We start from the raw sequence: 23541 nt of genomic DNA on the forward strand, positions 1-23541 counted from the left end.
TTTAGAGTAAATATTTCTGCAATTTTTTCCAGATTTTCTGCAAATTTTTCTACTTTTTCTTACTTACTGCAGAAATAATTTGTATTGAACTCTAGTAATTTTGGCTTTGTATAATAAAAAAACTTCTTCCATTGAAGCATTTTTAAGGCTAGACTTTTCAATTTGTCCTCAAAAGAAAAATAAATATTAGTATAAGGAAATAGCCTAGCCATAACTTAATGATAACAATGTCAATACAGTTTCCTATATACTCTATTAACATTCTTTGGACTCATGTAATATGCAAATTAAAAGATGCTGGCCCATGTTTTAAATGGTTAATGTATCTTCACAGTGATAAGTGCTCAGCTTACGTTTTCCCGTTCCCATTTGTTTTGGAATATTAGGCACCAAATGAAACATCAGATCAACCAAACATAAAACATTATGGAATGCCATTTTAAAGTATCCAAGAATGCCTGATGCTGCATCAGCAATATTTTGACAGATAAAATCAAAAGGAATAAGCTTTGAAATATTAAGGCCATAAAAAGCACACTGGCATGAATTTTATTACTGTAAGCTGACACCAAAAAACAAGCCAGTGATTTAGTAAGGATTCAATCCATATTAACATTACAAAAACTACATATTTGAAAAGCAATGCATTAAGAACTATAGTGTGCCATTTGTTCCTAAACATAACAAAGAAATGGCTTCAAAAATACAAATTATTAAAAACGTCAATAAGAGGACCCCAACTATTCCACCCACACTTCCACAGCCTTTGTCGAAAATTACTTTGTCTTCATTTATGACAAACTTGTTATTTTTGAAAACATCATAGTCAAAGAAAGGAAGACTATTCTGCAACTCTTTCCAACTCACATAGATCCCTTCTCAGCATTATGACCAATCCAGTTTTGGTGGTGTTCTGCCAGAGGCAACGGGTTGTTACAGCAATCTGATAGGTCAATGAGCTCGCAGCGGCAAGCTATTGTTAAATTTCAAGGATTGTTTTAATAAAAGCAACCAGAGACAATACAATTACACAGGCAGTATCTTAAATCCCTTCTGCTGCTAGGAGCTCTTTAGAGCAACAAATTATAGAGTCTGAAGGGGCCATACAGGCAATCTAGTCCAATCCCTTGCTCAATGCCAGATCAGCCTAGAGCATCCTTGACAAGTGTTTGTCCAGCTGCTGCTTGAAGGCTGCCAGTGAGGGGGAGCTCACCACTTCCCTAGGCAGCCGATTCCACTGTTGAACTAAATGTGCCCCAGGGCCTTGTTCCCCAGCACCCTCTGTGTCCTGGTCTACAGTGCTCTCATTGTAACCTTCTTCCATACACCTTTTATACTAACTAAGCCTGCTGAGTTGTGTTTGGCAGGCCTAATGACCAAGCCGCCTTTAGTTCTTCCCTCCATTATGAGGCTGAGAATAATAAAGGATAGCCCTTTTTACAGCTGTAAATAATAGGCTTAATCAACCCAAGGCAACTAGTGAATACCTTCTCCAGGGACAGAACAATGACTCCCGGACACCACCATTCCTCTGCCTCCTCCAGATTCTTGTGCATTTGCACGACAGGTGTCTCCCCATTACCCCATCTCTCATGGAACAGCAGAGTCACTTAACATGCACAGAAGTCACAGTTTTGCCCCTCCACTCAACTCACATATATGGTTGCAGAAGTGAGCAGAATGGCAGCTTTTACCTGTAGAGGAAGACTGACGATCTGGTTGCCACAAGCAAGGAGAAAAGAGCAGCTGCCAGAAACAAAGTAGTCATGTACATTTGTACCTACAGTAGAGGTATTAGAGACAATAATAACTGAACTTGAACTGGCTGTCAGGTGACCTATCTAAGGAACTATATGGCCAGTTATGATTACTGGATCACCACTCTGTCTAACCGCACAAAGCCGATTTATGATTGGGTATGTAGGGCATATGCCTGAATAGTTGGCTTTGTAATGTCAGGTTCTTACCCTTCCCATAAAGACGCAGGTGCTGCTTTCTGGTTCACCTAGGCAGCCAATTCTTGCTCAGGTCTTAGATTGCATGCTTCTAACAATTGCTTTTTAAAACTCAGTTCTTTTTCTCTTCAGGTTGAGGGACCAACGCTGAACTTGGGGACAATGCTGTATAAATGTTTAGTAAGAATCTAGTTGCAACTTGAAATTATATGCTAGAAAGAAGAATGTAACACTCTTGCCAATTCATGAAAAAAGTCTAAAAGAGCACGGTAAAGTAAGCAAGCATGAAATTCATACTGTTCACATAATATGGAATTCAAAATGGCAGCTCTTACTTACAATCTCCATGTTTGTGTAGCAAGAGTTAACATAAGTACTCAGAATTCTCTTAGTTCATAGAATATGAGAACTTAAACAACTTGTGAATGCAAAATCATGAATAATACTTGGTATTTGCATCACTTATACAGTTATACAATTTAAATTGCTCACAAGAAGACAGATTATATAACCCTTACAGTAGATAAATCACTATTATGCCCCATTGGGACTGAGATTGAGGGTGTGGCTTGACTAATGCTATCTAGAGAGGTCATGATAGCAGTGCAACTTGAATGAGGAGCCTCCTGGCTTACACTTCACTCTGTTAGCCACTATGCTATATCAGCTCCATTACTGAGATTGAAAGGTTGGAGCTAAAGAAATGTCCAATTAGTTCAAACAATCTGTGAAATTGTCCTCCTCCCTATTTTATGGCTCTCAATGTCTCTTATGGTTGTCAAGTCACAAAGCTACAGTGACAGTAAAAGCCATTACCAGGCAGAAATCTATTGTCCATGTCTATATTTAACAACTCCTTCCTTTAGCCATTTGGTCTCTTGACCAACCTCCCTAACATTCTTGTCCCCCTCCATCACTCTCAGTAACCTATCCTAGAGCTTCGCCAAATGCAATCAGAACGTCCTCTATGTGTGGCTTCCATTCCCTGTCTTCTACGTTCCTTTCTTCAAGCACCCAGCCCTTTTTTAAGATTCCTCTTAGTCCCTTCTCTAGTTGGTTCCCTTGACTCTCAAGCCCTCTGAGCTCCCTGCCCCTTAATCTTTCTGCATTCTAGTATCTCTTCCCGTATTCAGTCTGCCTTTGTGAGACGTTTTAAGCTACGTGAACTGATTACATTCTAGCTCCTCTGAAGAGAAGTCAACTGTTCAGTTTCCCCAGGACCTTAACATTCCATGCCAGCACACCAGGTCAGTATGACAGTCAGTCAATATGACAGTCTTCATTGCCACAGGCACAATACAATATAGACAGATAGTAAATGACAGGGTTGTTATCACTCACAGTATCCATACATTAGTTATTCAAATATTTTTGCTAGATTGGCAGCCCTGTTTTCATGAGAGGGATGAAGAACAAGAAAAGCAGTTTGTGCATTTTAGATTCACCATGATCTACTTCTAGCACCCAGAAGCTGATGCACTCAAATAGGACAACGTGTTCCAAATGCAACACTTCTTTTGTGTGTCCAGAACTATGTGAAATAATCATCTTGTAAACTGATGTTCTCTAGAACTTAGTATTTTGCCCTCTCCATTAATCTGATTTTTATTAGGAAAAGGGACTTGTGCTTCAATAACGATTACATGACAAAAAGCAGTGGACTTTGTCCCCTATAAAAATATCTACCCAGGTGTGCCTTGTAAAATGAAAATAATGAGGCAAAGGATAATTAAGCTATCTCCCATTCATGCATGGGGGTGGGGGGGAACTGACAGAAATGAAATTGTATTTGTAGTAACTGTTTACTATGCAGTCTAGCCCCTACTAAGAACCTTCCTGTTCCTTTTACCCAGAAGTTAAAAATTGCCCATTTCTTTATCCATGTTATGATAATATAATTCAGGAAGATGTCTTGGGGCACGTTTTTTTTCTCCTATAATATCAACATATAGACAGATATGGAATAGCAGTGGTGGCATATATTCCCATGATCTGGACAGATTTACAACAGGAAAAGCTTAGGAGCCATCACTTTGGTTCTGTCTCCACCTACTGGCAAAAACAAAAAACCCGACCATTCTGAAATGAAGTCGAATAGCCTTAAACAATGTATTATGATAGAACAGGTGATTATGAAAAGCAGAAAGCACATGTCCAAGAGAACAAGAATACAATTGAAAGTTCAATTGGGCTCTAAAATACATTGTAAACAATGAAGCAAATAAGCATATTACCTGGAACAAGCTCCATAACGATATAAATAGGCTGCCTTTGAGTGCAAACTCCTATAAGCTTTACAATGTTCGGATGGTCATACTGTTTGAGTATTCTGCAAAGGGTGCAAATTTTTCATTACATTAGTATGTTACACGACCAGTTTGATTGATACAACACAAATATCATGTCGATGTGTATAATAAAGTAACCTAAAATGCCATTTCTGACATTTCTTACAACCCAACAGACATGAATAGATGAATCAAGTAAAAATTGATGGAAGGAAAGCCCCGATTTTTCTGTCCTCACTTTTCTCATTAGTTCCTAAACAGTACAATACAGGTTCATAGAAATAGTTCGCGGTTTTCTGGGGTATTATTTTATTTTAGATACATTTAATATTAAATTGTTTGAGACCACTCTTATTAGAAGGCTCACTTTTTCCCATCACCCAACCAACTAAGGTTTTCCCCACAAACCATGCTCACTGTGCTCCCCTGCAGTGGATAATGACCAGAGACAGTGGCACCTTATCTGTGGAACACTTCCCCTTCAGGTTGGTCTGGCACCAACCCTATACTTTAAGGATCCAAATCAAACATTTCCTTTTTACCCAAGCTTTTAATTAAGAGGTTGAACTTTCACCATATTTTACAGCCTGCTTCTAGATGGAACTATTTTGAGACTCGTTTTAAGCTGATTAATGTTATTTGTTGTCTTTATGCTCCACCTATCTTTTTAATTAACAACTTCTAAGGGTTTTTAAAAAAACGTTTTACTTTGTCAGCTGTCTTGATCAGGTTCTCTGGGGAGGTGACATAGCAATTCTACAAAAAACAAAGACTTGGATCTTAAGTATTGTTTCCACGTATACGGTGCCCTTTTCCATTGCAGAAGCAATCCACTGATGTGGAAGGTATTCTGCCAATGTTAGGCACCTTCTACTCATGCAAGAACAAAGTCTTTTAATGAGCCAAAAATTCCAAGCATTAGAGGAATATGGCCCACAGTAGAGGACTGCAAGGACTAATTGCTCCACAACAGAAAGCATTTTAATGGGTGTTATAATTGCTTTCTTTCCTTATAAATAAAAAGGAACTTTGTGGTACTACAAAGGCTAACAGATTTATTGTAGCATAGATAACTACTGGATAAATAATTGTTGAATTAGGATTTTATAATAGATTGAAATGTATTAAGCACCACTGTTGCTGATGAGAATGGTCACTAAACCTATCTCGTACTTTTGAATTTTGCATAGAAATGTATACTGCTTGGGGCTTTTGAACTCTAATGATCACAGTTTTTCCCCATGTGTAGTTTTATCTGCTGACTCAGGATTCAGTTATGTTGCCATCTTCCACCAGCTGGTGAAGTCTCCTTTGTTTCCTTTGGCATTCCCCTTCATGATCCCTCCTTCCTGACCAATGTTTTAATTGTTGTTTATATGTCTTTGTATGTATTTTAGCTTTGTTTTTAATTGTTTTAATGATGTATGTTACTTTGGCAGGGTGGTTTTACAGTGTGATTTTATTGCACATGTTTTAATTTGTTAATTGCCTTGGTGGCCCTTCTGAGGGCAGAAAGGCAGGATAGAATTTTTAAATGAATAAATAAATTTATGCATCTAGCGAAACAGGCTCTACCCAAGAAGTGTTAGCTGCAATAAATTCGTTAATTTTTAAGATGGCAAAAAATTAAAACAATATGATTTCAATATATTTTCATGTGTTAGAAAGGACTCCCAGCTACAGCTGTTATTATGGCAGTGACATTTTGTCAACTACTGTTGTTAGCAATAAGAATGTATAATTTAAAGCATTTCCACTGAGTGCATATGAGTGAACTTTCTATCAACAGTTTATAGCTTTCTCCCTTTTATAAAGGTAAAGGTCCCCTGTGCAAGCACCGGGTCATTCCTGACCCATGGGGTGACGTCACATCCCGACGTTTACTAGGCAGACTTTGTTTACGGGTGGTTTGCCAGTGCCTTCCCCAGTCATCTTCCCTTTACCCCCAGCAAGCTGGGTACTCATTTTACCGACCTCGGAAGGATGGAAGGCTGAGTCAACCTTGAGCCGGCTACCTGAAACCAACTTCCATTGGGATCAAACTCAGGTTGTGAGCAGAGCTTCGACTGCAGTACTACAGTTTACCACTCTGCGCCACGGGGCTCCTCTCTCCCTTTTATACAATAAAATCATTTTAAAAAAAAACAGTTTATAGCTTTCATTTTCAATATGATGCTTGATTGCCTTCAATGTATTCCTTCCAAGAGACCCATTCCCTCTTCAAAGAGAATTCATTAGCTAATCTAATGTGAAACCTATGTATAATGTACATGTACATTTTAAGTGCAATCCTCAGCACAATTATACCCTTCTAAGCCCACTGACTTCAATAGACTTAGAAGGGTGTAAGTCTGTTTAGGATTGTACTAAGTATCTAATGGATTTGCAAAAAAATATTATTTCAGTTTTCACTACTCACCTGGCCTCTGATAAAAACTTTATTTTCAACTCTTGAGGAAGGTCTTCTTTACAGGTTTTCACAGCAACAGGAGTTTTATCTTTTAGTGTTCCCTTGTACACTTCACCAAAATTACCCTGAAATTGCAGGTTTTAATAGTCAATAAACATACACAGTACTGTCCTCAGCTAAATAAAATTTCACAATACAGAAAATATCACAAAGCTTTACACACAACTGCACTGAGGAACAATATTCTTACAAGTTCACATGTGAGTTACAAGTAGGGGTGCCAGCTCTGGGTTGGGAAAAACCTGGAGATTTTAGAGGTGGAGCCTGGGGAAGGCAGAGTTTGGGGAGGGGAGGGACCTCAGTAGGGTATAATGCTATAGAGTCCACCTTCCAAAACATCCATTTTCTTTAGGGGAACTGATCTTGGTCATCTGGAGATCAGTTGTACTAGTGAGAGATCTCCAAATACCACCTGGAGGTTGGCACGCCTATTTACAAGCCAGACTTTAGTAACAGTGGAAATCCTTGATTCATACATGAGCTGCCAGTTATGAACATCATTGCCCAACTGCCTTCATTTTTTGTTGAAAGTTTTATCAGGCTCACAGTGTAGAATGAGATAAACATGAGAACATAAGAAATGCCCTGCAGGATCAAGACCACTGGTCCAACTAATGCAGCTTCCTTTTTCACACTGTGGTCTACAGAGTCCCTGCATACAAGGAGAATAAATTAAGTCTACTTTTGTCCTAGTCACAGACACTAGTCGAAGTCCAGAAAGAGCTAAGCAGACCTCTGAAGAATAATGCATTGTATGCTTTAGAGAACTGGGGACAACCATAGGGAAACAATTTTAAGGCAAAAAGCAGATCACAGAGCATATCTGATAAAGATCTGGGATATTTTTCAACTTAATAGCCAGTGGCTTAGAATAATTCTTTTCTGTTATATTTTTCTCACACAAAAGGGAGGGGGTTCTCCACAAGACCTCTATTTGAAATGTATGTACCATGTGCAAAGACAGCAGAAAGAAATAAAAGCTCTGCGCATAATCCCTTGGGTATTGGAGTGGTATAGCCTTCCTCAACTTGGTCACAGAAGGTCAGGAAATGCATAGAGAGTTTTTTGCCCCCAAAGCAATATTCTCCACTATTTTCAGAATATGCCAGAATGGGATACTAGTATTCCCAAGAATACTGAATAATGCTCTGGATACCAAAATACTGATAAGGCACTTTTCAGGTATCTGCTAGTCATTCTTCTATTAACAGCCAGAGTGGTGCAATAGTTAGAGTGTAAGACTAGGATATGGGGGACACAGGTTCAAATCTGCACTCTGCCATGAAGGCATATTGGGTGATGTTGGGCCACTAATTCACTCTCAGCCTAACCTTACTGCACAGGGTTGTTGCTGTGAGAACAAAATGGAGGAGGGGAAAGCAATGTTGTAAGTTTCTTTGCATTTCCATTGTGGAGAAAAGTGGAGTATAAAAATAATGAGCCACCTCACCTCTATTCCCCCCTTCATCTCAACTCCCCTCAACATGGTGCTCTTTGTGCATGCTGGCCAGGGGCTAGATAATTCCCATGGTCTTCAGTTTATCATTTCGAACATGTAAACATTGTGGGTGCAAGTCCCTTTGATTTCAAGCATGTACGTGTCAACTTAAATTCTATTCCACTTGTACCCAGTTGGGATGATAAAAGATCTCCAATGCTATTAACTGTCAGTAATTACTGGCTGGTTGCATAGTGTTAGTAGAACAAACCTACAGAAAAGATGCAGTTACAGTGGCAGCAAAGGAAAATGGGAAAAGATTGGGAACTAGTCATTTGCAAGAAGTTGGAAAGTTCGTTGTTTAGAATGATTGGAACTTAACTGACATATAACTATTCTCATATTCTCATGATGTTTATCTATGTTTCCAGTACATTCTAACACAAAGTACGGTAGTTTTAAAATTATTTAAAACGTAAAACAAAAGTCTAAAATACTTAAAGCATGCATTGATTTCAATGGGAGAGGCCTTTCGTCTCCTAATGAAATCAAAGATTCTTAACAGAGCTTAGCTTTGGCTGATCTTACCCATATTTCCTGTGATGAAAATCAAAATGCAACCTGTTTCTTTATTCACAGAAAAGCTGTACATGGAAAGGGGGGAGGGAGAGAAATGCTACAGCTCTCCTAGTCATTGGTTTAATTCAGACTCCAAGGCTCAATATTTTTTCTCTCATATAAACAAGTTGATTACTTACTTTGCCCAGTAATTCTCCCAGTGTAACATCTGCATGACTGAGAACCCATTTCTTATCCTGCAGAAGAAAACACCAATGTTTAATCCATAAAAATACATTTCTTATACAATATATTTGAGGTACTAGGAATAGAGCTATAGTCACCCTTCGGTTGGGCTATTCAATCAATAACATGCTGAGAACTTATAACCCCAAGAATCTATAAAACAGATTTTAAAATGTTCTGCACAACAGGATATTAGAATCTTTATGGCAAGTTCCTATCACAGGGTTTTGGTGTAATAGTATACATATAAAACTAGACACGCTTTTCATATACCCATTGCTGATTTAAAATATTTATTTCAGTAAAAAACAAGGTAATTCGTTTTGCAGTAAAATCCAAGTGTTGACTTGAGCCAACAAAATGACCATTCTGCAACACACTGGAAAAAGCTGTTTTTTATTATGCAGATGAACTAGCTATATATTAGCATTGGTTCAACACATAAAATGTAGGCTCATACCATACTCCAGTAATATTCAGAGTAGTATAATATACAGAAAACATACATTACAGTGCTATATGGTGATACAAACATTCTGTTACATAATACAGCTTAAGTGTATAGTGTAGCACTTACTTTACTTTAATCATACTGCTCATACAGCCAATTTGACTTGGAACAATGAGTGTAGCACTAACTAATCTATGACAAATTTAATTTTGCTAAATCTCTTTTTCAGACCACTCTGCTACTGATCAATATTGCCTTCTGTCGCTATCATCTTTTTCTTGGCATTTGATAACAGGTGGATGTACACTGATTAAACCCTCCTGAAAATATTGGATTATATCTAAAGGTTCCATTTTATTAATGGTGGAGCTTTCTCCAACGCAAGCAAGCCTCTTGCAGTGCAACATGATCTCTTCCACAACCGTAAGACTCTGTGCAAGCAGAAGGTTCCTAGCACTAGAAGAAGGCTTCCAACATTAACAGTCAAGGGCAGCCTCTGTGTGGACCCAAAATTACACAAAACAGAACCAACCAGGGTTAAAAGGTCCTGGTTTGGTGAGAAGGGAGGTTGAGAAGAAGTGGAACTAGATGGGGAGGGGGAGCAGGTCCACAGAAGCATAGTAGGCAGCAGGGCTGGCAAGGATGTGGAAGCAGCAAAGCCAGGCCATGAGAGGAGGAGAATGGAATCTCCCATCCTTCATGAGTCCTTGCAGGTCCTCCCTTGCAATAATATATGGGTTGTCTGTTTTAAAATACCTCTTGGTAATCTCTCACCACTACATCACAGGACAAAATTAGGTTTTCGCACTGAGCTGGGTAACTACGCACCAAAGAGACCCAATGATTACATGTATCCTGCCTATGAGCAATGGATCAGTTTTGCCGAGTAGCACCATAACCTTAATTTAAAACTCTTCAAGACTGAATTATCAGAAAGATCCTCTATTTACAAGGATAATTCATCTTTGAAATATTTTTAAAATATTAGAAGAGCAGAAAAGAAGCTGTAAAACTCATGGGTCATCCTGCTCTTCCCCACCATTCCTTCTGACTGTTGAGGTACAGTGAGGTAATCATCAAGCAGCTCTCTTTCTGCCCCCCCACCTCATCACTCTTTCTGGGCCCCCATCACCCTACTGGCCTCCCACCTGCTTCCCCACCCCCAGCAGTTGTGGCAGCAGCTCTCCTGGAATAACAACGGATCTCCCACTACAGAAATCAGTTCCCCGTATGATTGCCAGCTCCAGGATGGGAAATTCCTGGAGATTTGGGGCTGAAGCCTTGGAAGGGGGAGTTTTGGTGAGGCAAGGGTATACCATAGGCTCCACCCTCCAAAGCAGCCATTTTATCCAGGCAAACAGATCTCTGTCTTCTGAAAATCAGTTGTAATTCTGGGTCATCTCCAGCCCTCACCTGGAGGTTGGCAACCCTAGTCCCCCTGGAAGAAATGGCTGCTTTGGAAGGTGGGGTCTATGGCACTATACCATTCTGAGGTCCCGCCTCTCCTCAAACCCCACCTTTCCCAGGTTCCACCCCTCAAATCTCCAGGAATTTCCCAACCTGGAGATGGCAACTCTATCTCCTTCCCACCCAACAGCCAACCTAGCTAATATACATGTACTAAAGTAGCAGAGAATGCAACTGTTTGCTGCTCTCTGTATCTCTTTAGTACTGTATGTAATTGCCTGTAGAAGACCAAACCATTTATATTTAATAAACATGCCAAATACAGACATGATAATTCTCAACCTGGCCAAACCAGAGATTGGAGCCGTGAACAAACACAGATCTTTCTACAAACTTGAAAAACACCCCAGGTTTGCAGGAAAATGTGACATCTAAAAAAATAATACGCTGGGGGTTAAAAAATAAAAAAATTATAAAAGGAGCACCTATAGCTTTAACAAACAGATGCCCTCAGTGGCTGTTGCTAGGCAACTACAATAATTTTGCCAGCATTTCAGGCTTAGTTTCTCTCAGTAAAAAGACAGGGGTTAGGGGCAGGGCCCTTTCCAGGGCTGTCTTCCTCTTTGAGGGAAGACTCATTGGGCAGGGCTTGGCAGCAACCACGTGATACCACATGACTCTTTGTTGAAGTGCATTTTATTAGTTCTAGCCCATTTCTCCAGTCTGTCAAGATCATCCTGCATCTTGGCTCTATCTTCTACCGTATTTGCTACCCCTCCCAATTTAGTATCATCTGCAAATTTAATAAGCATCCCCTCTATTCCTTCATCCAAATCATTTATAAAGATGTTGAACAACACAGGGCCCAGCACAGATCCCTGAGGAACTCCACTAGTCACTTCTCTCCAAGTGTGGACAGGTGTGGACACTTCCCAGGTGCAGGAAAACAAGGGGGTCTGCTATCTTAGACTTGATTCTCACCAACAGGGAAGAACTGGTCGATGAGGTTAAAGTAGTAGGCACCCTGGGTAGTAGTGACCACGTACTCTTGGAATTTACAATCTTGGGGAGAGGAAAACCTGTACGTAGTCAGACATGTAAGTTGGACTTCAAAAGAGCAAATTTTAACAAACTTAAACTTATGCTAGGTAGAATCCCATGGTCAGAAATACTTAAGGAGAAGGGAGTTCAAGAAGGGTGGGCATTTCTTAAAAATAAAATACTGAAGGCGCAATCCCAAACCATTCCTATGAGAAGGAAAAATGGGAGGAGCCTAAAGAGGCCAGGATCTTGGGGTCTTAGTAGACCAAACACTGAACATGAGTCAGCAGTATGATGCTGTAACTAAAAAGGCAAATGCAGTCTTGGGCTGCATCAACAGAAGTATAGTGTCCAGATCACGCAAAGTGATGGTATCGCTTTACTCTGCTCTGGTTAGACCTCAACTAGAGTACTGTGTTCAGTTTTGGGCACCACAATTTAAGAAAGATGTAGACAAGCTGGAACGTGTCCAGAGAAGGGCAACAAAGATGGTGAGGGGTCTGGAGACCAAGTCCTACGAGGAAAGGTTGAAGGAGTGGGTATGTTTAGCCTGAAAAGGAGAAGACTGAGAGGGGATATGATAACCATGTTCAAGTACTTGAAGGGCTGTCATATAGAGGAGGGTGCCAAGTTGTTTTCTGTTGCTCAAGAAGGTTGGACCAGAACCAACGGGTTGAAATTAAATCAAAAGAGTTTCCGTCTAGACATTAGGAAGAATTTTCTAACAGTTAGAGCGGTTCCTCAGTGGAACAGGCTTCCTCGGGAGGTGGTAAGCTCTCCTTCCCTGGAGGTTTTTAAGAAGAGGTTAGATGGCCATCTGTCAGCAATGCTGATTCTGTGACCTTTGGCAGATGATGAGAGGGAGGGCATCTTGGCCATCTTCTGGTCACTAGGGGTGTGGAGGGGGGAGGAAGTTGTTAATTTCCTGCAATGTGCAGGGGGTTGGACTTGATGGCCCTGGTGGTCCCTTCCAACTCTATGATTCTATGACTTGTATGTCTCACCCAAGCCCAGCTGCATGCTACTGTTCAACAGCAGCTACCCTACAAAAGCCAGTCTGGTATAGAGGTTACAGCTTCAGACTGGGGTCTGGGAGACCCAGGTTCAAATAACCAGTCTGCCATAGGAACTCATTAAGTGACTTTGGGCCAGTCATATTCTTGCAGCTTAACCTACAGGGTTGTTGTGAAGATAGAAAGGTGAAGATAGAAAGGAGGAAAAGAGAATAATGTACACTTTTGGTCCGCACTGTAAAAAAAGTTGTGGTACAAATGAAGTAAATAAATATTAATATAGCAGAAAATGGAAGGCAGATAAAAGGTAGATTAGTGAATGGCTGAGAAGGAGAGAATGAGGCAGAGAAACAGGAGAGGATACAGGGGTTGCCAGGAGGAAGAAAAGAAGAAATAGTGCAGGGAGAGGGATATAGGGAAAGTGAAGTACCTCTGCAAGTCTTTGCGGGATCTTGGAATCCAAATTTAGGTTGCTAGGCAGGAGACTAAAAGCCAGGACCTCCAAGGTAGCTTTCTCAGAAATGCTACCTGTTCCACATGCAGGACCAGCTAGGCAGGCACAGTTGATGAGTCTCAATGCGCGGATGAGACGGTGGTGCAGGGAAGAGGGCTTTAGATTTGTAAGGAACTGGGCAACATTTTGGGACAAGCCAGGCCTATACAAAAGGGATGGGCTCCACTTGAACCAGGATGGAACCAGACTGCTGGCGTGTAATATAAAAAAGGTGGCAGAGCAGCTTTTAAACTGAACCTGGGGGGAAAGCCGACAGGAGCTGAGAAGCATCCGGTTCGGGCAAACTCAGTGCACACGGACAAAGGGAAAATTGCTTCAGATTGCCCACATGGGAATTACTTGGACATGAAAGGGAATGGGGAAAAAATGATGGGTAGCCACTTAAAGATGCCCAAAGGCACATGCCAGGCAAGTCGAAAGAGAGAAACAGTGTGGAGGTGTTTCTATGCTAATGCTAGAAGCCTCCAAGCAAAAATGGGGGAATTAGAGTGTATGGTTTTAAGAGAAAACATAGATATAGTGAGCATTACAGAAACCTGGTGGAGGGGAGAGAACCAGTGGGATACAGTCATCCCTGGTTACAAACTGTATAGAAATGACAGGGAAGGGCATATTGGAGGGGATGTTGCTATGTATATCAAGGAAGGCATAGTGTCTAATAAGCTGGAGACCATAAAAAGGGCAGACTTGTCCACAGAATCCTTATGGGTGATGATTTCGGGCCCCAAAGGAGATTTAGTACTGGGGACGTTCTATCGGCCCCCTGACCAAATGGCTCAGGGTGATCTTGAGATGGAGAATGAAATTAGGGAAGCATGTAAAGGTAATGAAGTAGTAATAATGGGAGACTTCAACTTCCCTCATATTGATTGGATAAATGTATGCTCCAGTCAAGCCAAAGGGATAAAACATTTTACACATCCTAAATGACTGTGCCCTCGAACAGTTGGTCATAGACCCAACCAGAGGGGAGGCGATCCTGGATTTAATACTCTGTGGTGCTAGCAGTGATTTAATACGGGATGCGGATGTAGTTGAGCCAGTTGGCAATAGTGATCACAATGGCATCAAATTTAATTTATATGCAAGTGGGAAAGTGACTGGGAAATCTTACACAATTACCTTTGACTTTAAAAGAGGGAACTTCTCTAAAATGAGAAAACTGGTAAAGAGGAAGTTGAAAGGAACAGTTAGGAGGGTTAAATCTCTTGAAAAGGCTTGGGGGTTACTCAAGTCCACATTACTAGAGGCTCAGCTTGTATACTGCAGGTCAGGAAAGGTAGTAATAAGTCCAAGAGGTCACTACCATGGCTAACGGGTAAGGTGAAGGAAGCAACTAGAGAAAAAAAGTCTTCCTTCAGAGACTGGAAGGTTTGCCCAAACGAGGTGAACAGAAGCAAACACAAACTTGCACAAAGGAAATGCAAGCAGATAATTAGAGATGCAAAAAAAGATTCTGAGGGGCATATTGCTAAACACATCAAAACAAACAATAAGAAATTCTTTAAGTATATTAGGAGTAGGAAACCAGCTAGGGAAGCGGTTGGACCACTGGATGACAATGGGAGTAAAGGAACTCTAAGGGAGGATAAAGCGATTGCTGAAAAACAATGAATTCTTCTCATCTGTCTTCACTGATGAAGATACAGGGCAGATTCCTTCTCCTGAACAGAGATTTTGGAGAGGGGAAAATGAGGAACTGAGGCAAATAGTGGTAACAAGGCAGGAAGTCCTAGAACGTCTAGACCAGGGGTGGGGAACCTTTTTCCTGCCAAGGGCCATTCACACATTTATAACATCTTTCGGGGGCCATACCAGGTGTAGATCTCCGTGGGGGGGGAGAGGCTAGGGTTGCCAGGTCTCCAGCCACAACCTGGAGGTTGGCAACCCCAGGGGAGGCCCCCCAGAGAAGGCCTGCAGGGTGCCCCCCTCCTCCCTCCCAGGTGGGAGGGCAGCCAGCGGTGGGCCCCAGAAAACGAGGTGCCAGGGGGGCACAGCCCACAGCCAATTGGCAAGGGAGGAAGGGAGGAAGGGAGGAAGGAAAACAGAGAAAGAGGAAAAGGGAGGGAGGGAGAAAGAGAGAGAAAGGGAGAAAGAAATGGAGAGAGGGGAAGAAAGAAAGAAAAGGACGGAGGAAAAGAAAAAAAAGGACAGAGGGAGACAAAGAAAGAGACAGAAAAAGAGGGAGGAAGAGAAGGAGAGAAAGGAGAAAGAGTGACAGAAAAAGAGGAAGAGAGAAAAGCCTCCCTCCCCCCCCACACACACACCCACGCATGCCGGCCTGTGCGACCAGGCCCCAGCCACCCCACCTCCCCCCCACACACACACACACCCGGCGGCGCACAGAGCACCAAGCAACCGGGCCCCAGTCTCCGTGCACTCCCCCCCCAGAGTCCATAAAAGCCCCCCCCCCAAGCCCAATCGGCTCCCGCATGCATACTCTGCCGCCGGGAGCCACCGGCCTCTCCCCCCCCCCGCTGCTCAACTGTCGACAGGCAGTGAGAGGGGCTTACAATGTGCCGCAGCGTTCCTGCACGCCGCAGCTGTAGGGGGCAGCCTTGGGGGAAGAGTCCCTCCCCCTCTCCTCTCGCCGACCAACAACCAACAGTCGGTGAGAGGAGGTCCAAAGGGCGCTATAAGGACGCTGTAAGCCGTGGCCCCAGGAACACCCTTGGGGAGGGCCGCCCTGCGCCCCCCCTCCGCAGCAGAGTTACCGGAGCTCCTGAGGACCACAAAAAATGTCCTCGGGGGCCGCATACGGCCCCCGGGCCTGAGGTTCCCCACCCCTGGTCTAGACAAACTGCAAACGAACAAGTCACAGGGACCAGACGGTATTCATCCTAGAGTTCTTCAAGAACTCAAATGGGAAATTGTTGAACTTCTAACAAAGATATGTAATATGTCCCTTCGATCAGCCTCTGTACCAGAGGACTGGAGAATGTCCAATGCAACACCCATTTATAAAAAAGGTTCCAGGGGGGACGCAGGAAATTACAGGCCAGTTAGCTTAACGTCTGTTCCGGGTAAATTAGTGGAAAGCATTATTAAAGATAAAATTGTCAAGCATATATAAGGGCAAGGTCTGCTGGGCAAAACCCTACATGGCTCCTGTAAGGGTAGGTCCTGTCTCACTAACCTATTAAGAGATTTTTGAAAGCGTCAATAAGCATGTGGACAGGAATGAGCCTGTGGATATTGTGTATTTGGATTTCCAAAATGCTTTTGACAAAGTCCCCCACCAAAGACTGCTAAACAAACTTCATAGTCACGGGATAAGAGGACAAATCCTCTTATGGATTGAGAGCTGGCTGAAAAATAGGAAGCAGAGAGTAGGAATCAATGGTCAGTTCTCACAATGGCAGGATGTGAGCAGTGGGGTGCCTCAGGGATCTGTGTTGGGACCGGTGCTTTTTAACCTGTTCATCAATGACCTGGAGCTGGGGTTAAACAGTAAAGTAGCCAAGTTTGCAGATGACACCAAATTATTTAGGGTGGTTAAAACAAAATCGGACTGTGAAGAGCTCCAGAAGGATCTCTGCATACTGGAAGAATGGGCATTAAAATGGCAAATGAGATTCAATGTGAGTAAGTGTAAAGTGATGCATATTGGGACAAAAAATCCCAACTTCACATATACACTGATGGGATCTGTGCTGGCAGCGACAGACCAAGAAAGGGATCTTGGGGTGGTAGTGGATAGCTCAATGAAGATGTCAACCCAGTGTGCGGCTGCTGTAAAAAAGGCAAATTCCATGCTGGCCGTAATTAGACGAGGAATAGAGAATAAAACTGCTGATATCATACTGCCCTTGTACAAATCTATGGTGAGACCACACTTGGAATACTGTTCCAAGTACAGTTCTGGTCACCACACCTAAAAAAGGATATTACAGAACTTGAGAAGGTGCAGAAAAGAGCAACCAAAACGATTAGGGGACTAGAGCAACTGTCCTATGGGGAGCGGTTAAGACTATTAGGGCTGTTTAGCTTGGAAAGAAGGCGGCTGAGGGGAGACATAATAGAGGTCTATAAAATTATGCATGGTTTGGAGAGAGTGGACAGGGAGAAGTTTTTCTCCCTCTCCCATAATACTAGAACACAGGGTCATCTGCTAAAGCTGGAGGGCGAGAGATTCAAAACAGATAAAAGGAAGTATTTTTTCACACAACGCATAGTTAAATTGTGGAACCCCCTGCCCCAGGATGTGGTGATGGCCGCCAGCTTGGAGGGCTTTAAGAGGGGAGTGGACATATTCATGGAGGAGAGGGGTATTCATGGCTGTTAGTTAGAATGGATACCAGTCATGCTGCATACCTATTCTCTCTAGTATCAGAGGAGCATGCCTATTATTTTGGGTGCGGTGGAACATAGGCAGGATGGTGCTGCTGCACTCATCTTGTTAGTGGCTTCCTAGAGGCACGTGGTTGGCCACTGTGTGAACAGACTGCTGGACTTGATGGGCCTTGGTCTGATCCAGCAGGGCCTTTCTTATGTTCTTATGGGACTCCCTACCATGCAATTGGGCCTGGCCCAATGGTCAGCAACATACAACAAGGCCATACTTTTCCCATAGTAGATGCTGGAGGGGTGGAGCTGAATATGGGGGGCAGATGATGAAAGGTTGGCTGTTCTGTTTGAAAGAGAGACGGAAGCAGGAAAAGGAGAGGGTCTATGGAGGTTTTCAGGGAAGGGAAAGAGAAAATAGTGGGTGGGGACACGATACCCCAGTGTGGGTCCCCTGCTTGAATAAATATACCAAATATTTACACTATCATATTCTAGGTATAAAATACTTCATTTTACTTTGCTAAAGCAGTAAAATAAGTTTTGTCTCAATATTAAAGAAAGCTATTGCATATATATTTTTTTTGCCAATTTGTGGGGTGGGGCTCATGGCTTTAAAGTTTCTGGAAAATTTTACACCACTAATTAAGAGAGACTTCAGTCATCATCTTCTTCCCTTCTTATTTCTTGATAAAGCAAGATCAAGTAATCTTTAGAAGACACTTCAATGCTCTGGTTAAAAGATCCTTCCACTCACAACATGGAACACGAAAAAAGTGTTGCCTCTGAAGAACAATGACTTCTGCTATCAATAGCTGAGGTGGGCGGGGGAGGTAAGAACTGAAAAATCTGCTCAGTTGGGAAGGGGGTGATGAATTGGTTTTCTTAGTACATTTGGTCCCTGTCAGGGAAAGGTACTGATTATTCAAAAGTAAACTGGAAATTTGCTCAATAGACTAGATGATACTAACATCTACGTCACACTGCAGCACGCAGAATCATAATAATGATGATGACACCCAGCTCACTGTCTTTAAAAATCTGATCTAAGTCAGGTAATGACATACCTCAGTTCTTTCCAGGAACAGGTAATGGACCACATGAATACATTTAAACCTAATCCAGAGAAGCCCAAAGTGTGAAGGACTGAACAGATGGGAAAACACCCATCCGATGACGGAGTGATCAGGTTCAAACCCTGAGATTGCCACTGGACCTAGCATTATCCCTTTTCTCCAGGGTGACAGCCAATGAACGCTTTACCTGCTTTAGCTTATGAGACAATTGCACCTTCTACTAGTAGTAGATACAAACCTGACCACTGTGACTAATTCCTTGATAAACTCTTAACTTTGGCTACTATAATACACTCAGCATGGACTGCTCATGAAAATAGTTCAGAATGCCACTGCCTGATTTGTAAAGGTTCTGAGTCAGCCTAGTCCTACTATATTGTATCTGTGTTCTTTTTAAGATGCTAGCTTTGGCCTACAAAGCCTTAAACCCTGAATACAGAGAGTGCCCCCTTCTACTAAATCTTCCATGAATCTTAAGATCAGCGAATACAGTCCTGCTTCAAGTTCCAACTTTTGGAAGAGCCACTGAAGTAGGAGGAAGGTTCATTAGACCAGAGGAAGGCTTCAAACTTTGCCCAGTGGAGTCACGGGATAGGGATAGGATACACCCCACTGACTGGCTTCCACAAGAAGCAGTCTTTTTCATTATAATTCTGGAGCTTGTTCCCATGGGCTATTACTAAGAACCGGGAGACCCAGAATCAAATCCCTACTCTGCCATCAAAGCTTGTTGACTGTGGGCCAGTCACATACTTGGGGCTCCATTGAGAAGCAAGGCAGGGCATGTAAGTAAATAAACACAAGCTTACCTCTACTACTATCGAGGAACATCATGGAGAATGTGAAAAGAAATTCTGCTCAGTTGTGCTTTGGGAAACTAGCCCTTTTGGATTACTGATGTCTGTGGTTTTTATCATTTTGTATTTTACAGTTTTATTCTTAATAGCAAGTTGTGGACAGCAAGCAAACATAGTAAAAAAGCAACAAAAAGCTGCCTCTATTTTTTGGGTGGCACTGAAGTAATCTGCTCTGCTGGTTGCAGGAAGGTATAATAAGAACCAGGAAGGTATAATAAGAATACTAACAGGGTTGTTAAGATACAGAATTACAGAACCTTTTATTATAAACCTTTTATTATAAAGTTTAAAAACAAACCAAAACTAATGTCAGAAAAAGCTTTTGATGTATTGCCAACTTATCCCATTCAACCATCAGAAGTTTGTAAGTAGACAAGAAAGCTATCCACAGGGCATGATTCTTAAAGACCTGTCACTCTACACCAATCATTTCAACAGAAATGTTACAAATAGAGACTACTTTAATTAAATACTTTTGAGAGTAGGAGTTAGCACAAGAATTAGAACATGCTCCTTCCCCTCCAAAGCAATCTTACATCAAAGCCAATCTCTGCCAGAAAGGAAAAGGTGTGACTGGCAAGAAAAGGTGTGACTGAAAAGCAGAAACCCTCTACACAGTTATGAGAAAAAGTACAGCGGGGACTCTCAAGTAGAAACAATACACACTGAATGCATGCAACCAACTCCTAGATATTACATGAGGAGGACCCTAACAGACAAGCAGGAGGAAATATCAGAACTGTGTTTTTAAGGTGGGCAAACAATAACTTTTTAGAGACTATGAGGCAATGTTGGAGAACTAACACTACCAGGAATACATACATTCATTTTTCTCTCTCCTGTTTTCAAATTGATTTTGAAGGTGTTTGTAGAGCTTTAAGGAGACCTGCAAAGATTCATAGGGGGAGGGAATTCCATTCCCCACTGGTCCTCCCCCCACTACCTCCCTGTTCCCTCTACCCCTGCAGCTGTCAAAGCTTCTTCTTCTCCCTGCTCCCTTCCTGCTTATTCTCCAGTCTTCACTTCCTTCACCCCTCCCAGCTTCTCCCCTTTTCCTGCTTCCTTCCCATCCATCTTCTTTCCTCTTCCATGATCTTCCTGCCTGCTCACTTTCCACAACAGAGGCTTCAAAGTTAAACTAAAGCAAGAATGTTCCTCTGTTTAACAGGTATGATAGACATTATGCCAAACAGCTACAAAGGAGGTCCATACCTCTACTAATGAAATCCAACTTCTTTATTAAACTATTCATTTAATTTTTTGTTTTCCTTTTATGTTTCCCTTGGGAATAAAACTGACTATTGCCCAAGTTCCTTGAAAGCATGAATATTCGGTTTCAGAACTGGTTCAGTTTGAACAGGACATAGGAAATCAACTACAATCAGGAACCAGGCAAAAAATGTTTATTATTTATTGAGCAAGGGTGGGGGGAAGAGGATAAGAGAAACCAAGGTGTGGCTAAGAGTTTGGGGCTAGCTGTTTTGAGGGACTCAGGACCTTCCTGAACAAAATGCCGTGCTCTTACAAGACGGAAAAAGGCTGATTTCAGCTGATTCCCCCTTCATGGGTGAAGAATATTTTGGGGGGTGGATAAGCCCTCCACAGTGAACTAGATGACATGACGTTTATGAAGAATATATATGATATATAATCCTTCAGAGGAACAATTAAACAAAATGGCACTATAAAATGCAATCAAGACAGCTGTCAGAGGCTGTTACCTCTATTTACTTTAGCACATTAATAGTCACCTGTGTTTTGCATTAGAAGTGTTGCCTTTAGATGGCTTTATTATTCAAGCTTTACACATTTGTTCCAGTCAAAATTTTCAGTTCCAGCAAATATTTCAGTGCCAAAGGATTATTCAAAATTTTATCTGCTCCCTCAATAATGTTTTCATGGGTACTTGAAAAAAAGCTCTTTGACGTGTATATGCAAATTCTGTTGCCTTGTTAAAGTCAGTTTTACAAGCCGTCAGTAAATGAATGCTTCTTAAATGGTCCATAAATTAATTCCATTATCCGTGAATTGTCTTGTGCATTATGCCTATGTATGAAAAGACTTGTTTTATATGCACAAGTTGATTTTGAGCAAACAAAATTACAGTACAGACATATTTTTCCTTTTAAAGTATGTTTATTTTTCTGAGACCATTTCATAGTTGCATGTATCCTACCACTGTGCAGAGAACCCAAAGTTTTTCTCCAATCCTCGCTACTCCTACTACTCCCTGGAAGGATAATTCCAAGGGTCACAAGAGCCACATGGTTTAGGGAGGATGGAGTGAGGAAGAACAAGGTGGTGAAATCACTTCTCTTCCTTTTTTGCAAGTGCAGCTCTGCTGGGGAACAGGGTCAGCTTCATACTCTTGTCCCTCATCACTCTGGCCCACTGATCCACATGGCTGTTCCCGACATGGCTCCCACAACCCCAGGAATCATCTTTCCAGGAGTAAGAAGCCGCTGTATGAATTAAGAACAAAGCTTTGCATGCCTTCTGTGTCCAAAGTAAGGATGAGGCCATGCATACCTTGAGGCAGAAGGAGATCCAGCCCTTGAATCTGAGCTGTGTCCATGACCCCTACTGCTCTCTGGGAACCATCTGTGATGAAGTAGTGGAGATGGACTCACCAGACCACAGGGTGTCTCAGAACCAGGCATGATAGAGTGTCGTGCAGGATGAGGATTTTCAGAAATTTGCTCACTTCTCAAACTTGTATTTGTATTTTCCATATTCACTATCAATTCCAAATTCAGCTTTTTATATTATGAATTAGTCTGAGAATTTACTTATTCTTTACTTTATTTGCACCCTGTCCCACTCTGGGCAGACACAAAGCAGGCTACACTACTCTCCTCTCCTCCATTTGATCCTCACAGCAACCCTGTGAGGTACATTAGTTTGCAACTGTGTGATTGGCCCAAGGTCACACAGCAATCTTCCATGGCAGAATAGGAATTTCTCTGCTACTCATGGCCTATGGGCTCAACAACAGCAACATGTGCACAGAACACTGCTTTCCTCAGAACTGAGTATTGAGTATTTCAAACTAATAACTAGTCACTTTGGGCGGGGTCCCAAATATTGCCTCCATGGGCCAGGATACTTGAACTGGTGCAAGGAGAGGCTGTCTCAAACTACCCTTCATGATTCCCCAACCTGTAATTTCAGGGGCTGCAGCCAGAGGTCAAGGTAGCAAAGACCTCTCTACTTGGTGGAATAATATTCACAGTTCTTAGGAGACCACTTTATACTATCAAAAGGGATTTCTAACAGCCCAACTGAATTTTGGAGGGAGGGGTTTACAGTGATCATGAAAGCTTTTCTTTCCAATAAATATTTATTCCTTTCTTCTTAAAGATGTCTTCCTATTACATTAGAGAATCTGTTCAAGTGAAAAGAGTGAGAAAAGGGGGGAAATATCATATACAACCTTTTCTTTTTCTAGATAAAGAACTGGTATGTTATCTATTCCCCTACAAAAGGTAATTTTAAAATAGCTGTAGAGAAACACACTGAAAAGAGGCATATGCTCCTACCTTCCTCTGAAAAATAGCAGGAAAAATGAGTTACTGGAAGCTAGGAGAAATTTTTGCATATTGATAGAAAAAAGAAAAATCAAAACTCCATTTTCAATACTGGAGGCAATTACATCCAATGCCATTTTATGGACATCAAAACCATCACTGCACACAATTTCTCATCAAAAGTTGGTATTTCAATACCATTCATCAAAACTTGCTGAAGTACAGAAAGAAATCAAGGTGAACAACAGATGTTTACCTGTTGATACTGTCTGTTACTACAGAAATGATCCAGTTAGAGAAACTATTTTTGATGTTAAATACAGCAGAGCTTCCAAGAGTGTGCACATAATTTTGTGAATCATAAATTATACGTCTGAGGTCCTTCAGATGAGGCACAGAAATGAAAGGTAGATGCT

General features: G+C 41.8%; 1 protein-coding gene across 1 annotated transcript in view; it reads right to left on the bottom strand.

Moving 5' to 3' along the window:
• The window catches only part of FER (FER tyrosine kinase), a 176119-nt gene that overhangs the window by 65395 nt on the left and 87183 nt on the right, over positions 1 to 23541 (bottom strand). Inside the window, exons 13-15 of the mRNA XM_056847980.1 lie at positions 8910 to 8966; positions 6663 to 6778; positions 4190 to 4284 (exon numbers count right to left, since the gene is read on the bottom strand). Of these exons, the coding sequence (XP_056703958.1) occupies positions 4190 to 4284; positions 6663 to 6778; positions 8910 to 8966 (268 nt within the window). The remainder of the gene's footprint in view (positions 1 to 4189; positions 4285 to 6662; positions 6779 to 8909; positions 8967 to 23541) is intronic.

The sequence above is a fragment of the Euleptes europaea genome, chromosome 4 (assembly GCF_029931775.1).
Source record: "Euleptes europaea isolate rEulEur1 chromosome 4, rEulEur1.hap1, whole genome shotgun sequence".
NCBI lineage: Eukaryota > Metazoa > Chordata > Lepidosauria > Squamata > Sphaerodactylidae > Euleptes > Euleptes europaea.